We start from the raw sequence: 9,763 nt of genomic DNA, 5'->3' as shown, positions 1-9,763 counted from the left end.
CGCCAATGATGGGCTTAGACACATCAGCTACCGTAAAACTCCATGAAAAATCGCGACGAAGACCGAGGTTGAGATGCAGGTGAATAGGGCCGTAAGTGTGAATAATACTGCCGTTGGCTGCGATGAGATCGTACTTGGATTTAGTGCAGGGCGTCTTGACGGCTGAACGTGGAAAAACGCACAAGTCTGAGCCAGTGTCTACCAGGAACTGCATTTTTGACACACGATCGGTAATGAAAAGGCGGCCTGCGGATGGCGGGCAGTCGTTGGCCGCTACTTCCGACCGCCCTGTTCGTTTCCCGCCTGGAATATGCAGTGTTGTCTGCATTTAATCGCTTTGGAGCCGTAAGTAAGTGTAGTGGTGAAAACAGTATGGGTGGTCTGGCGGTGGTTGTCGTGGCGTCGAACGACTTCGGAAGCGGTTCCTCTCGTATTTAGATTCTGAGCGAGCACTATTTCTGCCGTTTCGAGATGTAAAGGCGGCTACTTGTCTAGTTAGCTCACTGACTTGTCTGGTAAGCTCCTCCAGCGTTGAAGACGAAGCGCTGCCAGAAGAAGTAGTCGCCATGGAGATCTGCGGTGTGGTAGGGGCGATTTCGTACACTTTGTCCGCCAGCTCCCCCAGCTTTTCTAAAGAAAGGTCTGTCTGTGAAGCAATCACTGTTTGTATGTTTTGAGGTAGACCGTTAGACCATATTGATTTTACTATATGCGAAGGTACTGATGGGCCTGCTAAATCCTCCAAGTAGCGTAGGAATCGTGAGGGTGTCCTATCTCCGAGCTCTTCGAACATTAGTAATTGCTTCACGCGTTTCTCTTGTGAAGCTGACAGGCGTCGTATAAGTTCCGTTTTTAGTTTTTCATATTTTTCATGCCAGACAGGCTGAACTGGCACTCCAGCTGTGAAAACCATAGGGCCGGCTCTTCAGGCCAAAATGGGGGTACTCTTACGCCAACGCGTAACACTTCGGCGATTTTGCGGTCGTCGTTACTAGGCTGACTCATATTGTGGTTTATCTGCGCGTCTTCCGAGTGTGGTATCAGCTGGGTCCGGAAGGTGCTTCTCGTTGTCCTTACTCGGGGTCACCAGTGTAGGAGTGGTCGTGGTACGGTAGCTTCTTGTGCTTCGGTAGTTCGTCGGTTGTATCTCGTTCGTCGATTGCTTCTCGTTCGTCGGTTGCTTCTTGATCTTCAGTTGCTTCTTCCTGCGTTGACCGCACCTCCGCTAGCCCTTATAATGAGCGCGGAGACTCTCAACAGCGCGATGCAGATTTTCGTTGCGTCTACTGTGGCGCCATCTGTCATGTATCTGTTTCACTGCCGCCGCCGCCATGCGATTGACGGTCACGTGGGAAAGAGCTTGGTGTTTGAGTGGCGCGCGATAAGCACGCCACAAGGTAAAGATCGTGCATGCGTGTGTGCGTGTGTGTTATTTAAATCCATTTCTATTACGATCCAAATGCGTTAATAACATAGTTGTCGCTCCGCAGATGATTAGTGGCGCTAAGGTGTCCGGAGGCAAGGCGAAATCAACCGGGGCGACCGCTCAGACAGTTCCAGTTCAAGCGCAGTGTGTCCAGGTGCAGCCGGTGCTCGGAACGCAGCAGCTTACACGGGCACAGATCATCAGCCCACTACAGGTAATACTTGTCACTTCGCTTATCACTACCATAAACATTATGCAGTTGAACTAGAGATAAAAAAAAAATTAAAAACTTTGATATTAGCAACCTTACTGGATTTCGTACATAAGTGGTCAATTTAAATTGTCCTATTATTTATTGTCTTTGTTACGTACTCAAAAAGAAGATCAATAAATACTTGTATGCTATTTGAGAAAGTTAAAATCGAAATTGACCTGATAGCGGACAGCGCTGCACCGGTCACTGGGGGAAGACAATGCCTTGCACTGGGAGTGTCTATCAGCCGTAGGAGAAGCTGAAAGTGCATGTGACTGATTTCGAATATAATTAGTTGAACAGAATAATACGTGTGTGTGTGTGTGTGCGTGTGCGTGTACGTGTGCGTGTGCGTGTGCGTGTGCGTGTGCGTGCGTGCGTGCGCACCTAAATACCAGATACTTGTCTATTTCCATACTATGGTCTGAAAAAATTTGCCCCATATGATAAGGACTGCCAATGTATATATTTTCTAACGTGTACAGTAAAGAGTAATATGTCTTTTTTAAAAATAATAAGTCATTAAATCTCCTCAAAATTCATAAATTCAAGATGTCCCAATACAACTGTGCATTATTATGGAACTAATCGGTATATTTTGTTGCCTTTAGAGATGTTTGTTATGTTCAGCCCAAGTTATAATAAGCAGTTCGGCTTGCGAATTGAAACCCCTCTTCTCGCAATCTAATTAACGAATTGTTTGAAAATAAAATGCTTTCGCGAATCCCAAGCTCGCAAAAAAATTTGTCACTTTTAGTTAGTAAATAACATGAGTTTGGTTTTTGTTATTTTGCAAGTATGTCGCAACTGCGCATCGTCAATTTTTACAATGAGAACTTTAATTAAGGCATTACAGCACAATACAACGGCAGTACGAGCGTCATGTCACAGCGCGGTGACGAAACATGGAAATTTTGTTTGACTGCACTTGCGAACACCTGTACATATATTTACGAAATTATTGTTTATTTATTTGAATGCAATTGCGAATATCCTTATTTTATCGCATGTTATGTGGAACGTTCTTAGATTGGCAGCCGGTGTTTTTTATTAGTTGATCAGCGAGTGCGCGTGTAGTAAAACAGGTGCAAAACATGAGTCAATAATGACAGGAAAAGACAACTCGCACGGGGCATGATGTCCTTGTGGGTTGTCCATTTTATTTGTTGTTACCTGTTTTTTCTTACAATTAACTTTTGAAGTTCGCATGTTATTACTTTGTTAATTTATATATATAAATATATATATGTGGACTAGCTGACCCGGCCACGCGTTGCTGTGGCTAAAGTTTTTGTTATATTACATTATAGTAAACAATCTAATTTGACTCCTTATTTGACTTTCTACTACTATAACCCTTTAGTACAATGAAATTATTTACGAACAAAGACGAAAATGTTGATGTTGGTATACAAATTCACTGGATTGAGATTTGAAGGAGAAGTACGTTGAACACAATTAATTAAAATGTTCTTACACTTGATATTAAGCAGAAATCAATAGGTACAAAATAAATATTTATCAGATTTATTATTTCTATTTATTTTATAACAAATATAAGTATAATACAGTAAATTACATTTGACGCTTAAACTCATAAATGAGGTATGCAAGGCAGACAGTCTTAAACTTGTAGACATTAATATCTATTTTTTTGAATTATAAATACTTTCAATTTCAATTTAATTTAACACCAATCGGTGCACAATGTTTTTGGTTAACCTGTCTTTAGCTAACACAAATAGATTCGACGGTTTCCCAACACGTGAACACGCAACATATAGTTGCCCATGAGAAAAACATGGATTTTCCAAATCTAAACCACAAATGGACATTGTTTGACCTTGAGATTTATTTATAGACATGGCGAAAGCTAAACTAATTGGAAACTGTAGCCTTTTGAAGGGTACGGTAGAATCTGATGGTATTATCGGAATACGTAGCAGCAGGACCACTTTTCCTTTAAACTTCCCAGCCAAAATGGTTTGCTTCAAGAATGTTTCCGGTGATCTTTTTGATGACCAAACGCGTACCGTTACATAATTGAGGTGGATTCAAATTACGGAGGAGAATAATAGGGGAACCAATCTTTAATCGAAGATTATGTGGTGGCATTCCAGGGATATCTAATGAATTTAAAAATTCAATCGGAAAATTTACACTTTCATTTTCATCAACAACAGTATCGATTGATTTAAAAGACATCAGATCGCCTGGTAACAACTGTTGTATCTGGAAGTTAATTTCATCAACATCAACGTTTTTGGCTGCCAAAATCGTCCGTTGACTAAGCCATTCATGATTCAAATAATTATTCTGTATATCCGGGAAAATACTCTGAATCAATTCATTTTTATCCTGAACAACAGTGCAAAAATTGTCTGGTAGTTTAATGCATTGCGTATTTAGTTGCAGTTCTATTTTACCGTTCCCAATTTCTAGTAGTTGTTCGGAAAATATTTGTGCTGATGGATCATTTTGCAATTGTACTCGCATATTTAATCGAAGGTCAATCGCCATAAGAATGATTGTTTCAAACATGCATTAATCTCATCCGCGAAAGTAGAGCGAGGTATAACCGGTAAGGTCTGCCGGAAGTCACCAGACAAAAGTAAGATAGCACCACCGAAAAGTTTATTATTGCTGTTTAAATCTTGCATAGTTCTGTTTAATGCTTCAAGTGAATATTTGTATGCCATTGTGCACTCATCCCAAATTATTATAGAACTCTTCCGCAACACTGCAGCTATTCCACTATTCTTTTTGATGTTACACATTGCATCTGGTTTATTATGAACGTCCAATGGCAGCTTGAATGTTGAATGTGCTGTTCGCCCACCATCCAGTAAAGTAGCCGCAATGCCTGACGATGCTACTGCTAATGCGATTTTTTGTTGCGACCGTATTTTGGCAAGAATCAACGATATTAAAAATGTCTTACCGGTTCCACCGGGTGCATCCAAGAAAAAAAAACCGCCTTGTTCAGCAGCAACAGCCAGCATAATCCGATCATAAATAATTTTTTGTTGTGCTGTCAGTAACGGTTCACTGTTCATGATAATTGTTGCTAAACTTCCATGGTCGTATTGATTTTCTCGTTGTGAATCGGTGGCTGGACGATTAGGTGATGGCATACCATAATGATTAAGTGGTAAATTTGAAATAAGAACACATAAATCCTCGATTAAGACCAATGCTTCATTGTACATCTCTGGTGTATAATCTATGTTTTGGGATTGATTTGTTTGTCTAATTCGGTGCAAGATGTCTTCTGTCATACAATTTTTATATTTTTCCCACAAAGTTTGTGCTTGCGAGGGATAACATGTCGTCAAAATAATTGCAAACAACTGACGAATGTTATTCGGTGTTGATGTCAACGCAGCATCAGCAAGCGTTAAGTCCCAATGGTTATCGTCTTCTAGCAATTGCAGTTCACGACATGCATCCTAGTATGTATTGAATACTCGACCATTAACTGTTCGTAAAAATTCAAAAGACGTTGGTCCGGGAACATTCACCAATAACAAACGTAAATAGAAGCACTCACGTTGCTTTGGATGTACCGTGTAAAGTCTCCCCAATGTCTTAGCTTTGAATATGCCTGTAATGGAAGGATGTGGTTTTCCTTGTTTCCGTGGCTCCCATTTTTTACTGGATTTGTTCCATGTGAAATAACGTGGAACATCACCATACACCAATGTCTTCGCGAATTGGCCAAAAACATCAGGTTTTTGACACAATGTAAAAAATTCAGTTAGAGTCATTTTCGGAGCTTCGAACGCTCTTTGGAGAACATTTTCTTCAGTGAAGTATACACGTTGACCGTTTTCAAGATGTATTGCCAGATGTTGGACATCAGGATCTCTTTCGTGGATGGGAAAGCTGAGAATATGCCAAATAGCTTCATTGCTGCTAATGTATCTGCCCATTTGGTATCGTGCTATTTCGTCATTTTTATTAATGTTTTGTACTTCAAATATGGCCAAATCACTGCCTTTGTTTACATAATTACAAATATACTTAATTGATTTAACAGAACTTATTTGATCGATTTCTTCAGGACGGATTCTATCTTTAAGCCAAACCAAAATGTGGGCATGAGGCAAACCTCGCTTTTGCCACTCTATCGTATACAGCCAACAACGTGTGATACCAAAAATTGAATATTTAACAATAAAATCAATAAAGGATTTCAATTTTTTTTAAACACACGTGCAGTTAAATCATGACGATGAATGGCTTGTTGTCCTGGCAATAGTAAAGTTTGTATCTCTTCCTAATTCGGATTACATGTGAATGTAATAAATAAATCCGGTCGGCCGTAATGACGTACGTAAGTCATCGCATCTTGCATGTATTCCTGCATGTTCCGTGGACTGTCGATGTAGCTTGAAGGTAAAATGAAAGCATTACCGATGTCATTGGGATTTAAATTTCCATCGATGTTTCCAGCAACAGCATCTCGAAGGTGAATATACTCTTCAGATCGGAGTTTGGTCTGATTCAACCTGATGAATGTTAATCTCTCCGTTTCAATTTTAACATACATTTTAACAACATATTTGTGATATTGTCGCTGACAGTTCAATATGAGATTGTCTTCATTTTCCCGAATCATTAGGCGGTATGAATAATAGTTCATTGAATTGACTTTTTTGTTGATTTCAGAACCTGTAAATAGATTTTGTTTTAATAACATTGAAATATAAAATTAAAATACATAACGTAGTGACTGAGTTATTATTTCCATACCCAAAATAATATTTTAATTACCTGTAATGGGATTTATCATTTTTACCGAGAGATCATAGCCATCTTCACCTTGCCAAAATGTAATGGGATATTGTTGTGCATCATATGAGCGATGTGTTTCCTTTATACATTGTAATTGATCATTCCTACAATGTAAAACAATATCACGGGATTCCAAGTTTTCTCCAACTACAACGATAGCAACTTCATCGATAGTTGGTGCATTTAAATGTCTTGCATGTTGACCCGCAGGTGTTTTATCATCTTTTGTGACAATTTTGTGATTATCAGATGGCATCGGATCCAATGCAGTTTTAAACAATATAATCAATTGATCGTGTTCATGAAATAAAGTTTGTAATTGTTCTGCAATAGACCTCTTTACTAAATTGTTGAACGCAGATTAATTTCATGTGGTGAATTCTCTATCTGACACTGGTAGTAGTAAACCTGCTCTGTGATATATATTATTTGGCCTTGTATCTGTAAATAAAAAAAAATATTATGTTTGTACCAAACACCATAAAATAAAATTAAATAAATAAGCAATGTGGGATATAGATTTATGGATTATCAGTGATTAAACTTAAATAATATTTGTTCCTAAAAATGATATCTACCTCCTAATCACTAAACAATATTTCATATCCTTAGATACCTCAATATGTAATATTTAGTTGTAACTAATATCTATCATCAAATAATTATATTGGGTTTCAAAATAATGAAAGTGTCACTAAAACTGAAACGCCAAATAATATGAAGACTAAGTGATCACATCTTAACTTGTTTGACAGAAAATATTGTTCACTAAAATGATTATGATCAACTGCTATAATACGTACCCTCGGCCTGAGGGTGGGTAGAGCCAAATTCTCTACTCGTCACTTGGGTAATACCTGTCCGGCGCGTCCACGTCGCGGGGGTGGGCACCACTCACAACAGTAGGCCGGAGTGAAATTGGTGGCCGAGTTCGGATAGGGACCTAGTGCCGCAGGGTATAGCGTGGCCCCTTGCCCAGGGTTACGGGTGAAGACCTTAACGGCTGCAAAGGCGGAGATGAAGTCCATTGGTACGGTAGAGCAGGCGGAAGAGGCAAATACCCCAGTCGCAAGCTGCCCTCACATATTGGGTCACAGGTTGCTCTGGAGCTACGCTGCCAGGTGGGGTGGTGTAGTAGGGTTGGTGATGAAGACCGCGGTCGGCAGAAGCACCCTTAGCTCTCCAAGAGAGTTACTACCTTAGCGTCAGGCGGCAGCCGTCTGTAAAAACCCAATTGCCAAAACAAATTCTCCTTATCATGAAAGTTACAAGAAATAATAGACGAGATCATACTAGGGCGTACCCCACAAGCGACGCAAATACTTTAGAGGCGAATAAAAGAGCGACAAAAGAAGACAACACTAGGGCGTCCCCCGCAAGCGACGTAATTGACACTCTGAGATTCGCTACGTGGAACTTAGGTTCCCTTACCGGTTGCACCAGCGAACTAAGTGAAGTCCTCAAACGAAGATACATTGATGCGTGTTGCTTACAGGAAACCAAGTGGAAGGGTTCCAAGTCTCGTGATATAGGACTAGGATTTAAACTAATATATAATGGAACATTAACACACCGAAATGGTGTGGCCATAGCTCTAAACTCTTGTCTGAAAGATAGAATCATTAGCATAAATAGGAAGTCTGACCGGCTCCTAGCCATGAAACTAGCGCTTGACAATCAGCCACCACTAAACATCATATCAGCATACGCTCCTCAAGTTGGATGCTCTAAGGAGGAAAAACAAGATTTCTGGGAGGACTTTGATGATGTGATAGCCTCTATAGGAGTTAATGAATTAAAACTAATCGGCGGTGACCTTAATGGGCACGTTGGCCATAAAACTCCAAATGGCAGTGAACACCATGGCGGTTTTGGCTATGGCAAGCTAAATCAAGAAGGACATAGTATTTTAGATTTTTCAAGTAGACACAATTTAATGATCATTAACACGTGCTTTGAGAAAAAGGAAGAGCACCTTATAACTTACAAAAGTGGAGGTAAGAAGACGCAGGTTGATTACATACTGGGAGAGAAAAGCTTAATATCTAGATTCAAGGACTGTAAGGTTATCCCAGGGGAAGCATTAACAAGTCAACATCGAATACTTGTTACGAAGTTCAAATTGCGGAAACCACTGAGAAATGTCAAAGATATAAAGTGTTAGCGTCTTATTAAAAGATGTTTGTAACACTTTATCAATTTATTTAACACACGAACAAATTTTTATTAGCGCTTGAGGGCGAGCAAAAAGGACGTGCATGTGCCCGCTGCACTAATTCGGCACACTAAGTTCGCCCGTCGGCTACGCTCGCCCACAAAATCTTACACCTATTATTCATTCAGACATCACATCAGTGTATATACGACTCCCACAGATAAAACACCAAAAATCAAATGGGCTAAACTGAACGGACCAGAAGGAAGCCGCTTATTAGAAAGTATTACAAACCATTTAAAATCTAACTTGGACAACGAGTACCAAAACGTAAATGAAATGTGGTCCAAATTCGAAGATCTAACGGTCCCGGCAGCAAAAACTATACTAGGAGAGTCAAAAGGCATAATTCCAAATAAAGACCCTAGTTGGTGGAACGATACCGTGAAAGCAGCAGTGCGGAACAAAAAAGAGCATTTCAAGGCTTGGCAAGATTCGGAAAGCGACGAGGACCTAAAGGCATATAAAATAACCAAAGCCCACACCAAAATTATCGTTGCCCAAGAAAGACAGAAAGCTAGAGATAATTTCTATAGACAGTTAGAGGAAAACACAGACGATAATGATATATACAAAATTGCTAAGCAGCGCCAGCGCAGTACATTGGACATAAACATAAATAAATATATCAGAGATGTTAATGGTAAACTCTTGACCTCAAATAATGACATTAACAAAAGATGGAAAGATTACTACGTCGAATTATCCAACGAAGAATTTCCAAGCGAAAAATTCCCCTTCATACGTGTGACCTCAGGGCCCATCGAAGCCATAACAGAATCCGAAGTTAAAGTAGCGATACTAAAGATGAAGAACAAGAAGGCTACAGGGCCAGATCAGATACCTGCGGAGATATGGAAGCGTGGAGGAATGGTAGCTATAAGGTGGCTTACGAAACTCCTAAATCTTGTCCTCACGTCCGTTACAATGTCAGACTCCTGGCGAAAGAGCTACTTAATACCATTTTACAAGCATAAAGGAGACGTTTCGCTTTGTGGAAATTACAGGGGGATAAAATTAACATCACACACTTTTAAACTCTTCGAAAGAATTATTAATAATAGACTGCGGC

At 39.8% G+C, this 9,763-nt stretch overlaps 1 protein-coding gene across 1 annotated transcript; it reads right to left on the bottom strand.

Annotated features, from left to right (window-relative positions):
- Positions 1 to 328: 328 nt before the first annotated feature.
- On the bottom strand, positions 329 to 913 carry LOC137927539 (uncharacterized). Its single transcript, XM_068771330.1, has one exon. The coding sequence runs from the start codon at positions 911 to 913 to the stop codon at positions 329 to 331; it is 585 nt and encodes a 194-aa protein (XP_068627431.1).
- Between the last annotated feature and the right edge of the window lie 8,850 nt (positions 914 to 9,763).

This window comes from Battus philenor, unplaced genomic scaffold, assembly GCF_028537555.1.
Source record: "Battus philenor isolate CCGP_79_NKW_IND1 unplaced genomic scaffold, ilBatPhil1.0.hap1 SCAF_32, whole genome shotgun sequence".
NCBI classification, from domain to species: Eukaryota; Metazoa; Arthropoda; class Insecta; order Lepidoptera; family Papilionidae; genus Battus; species Battus philenor.
The sequence above is the reverse complement of the archived record's forward strand: the minus strand, read 5'-3'. Positions and strand labels throughout refer to the sequence as shown.

Excerpts from the sequence above, each read along its gene's own strand:
- LOC137927539 (XM_068771330.1), bottom strand. The coding sequence starts at position 913 with ATGGTTTTCACAGCTGGAGTGCCAGTTCAGCCTGTCTGGCATGAAAAA.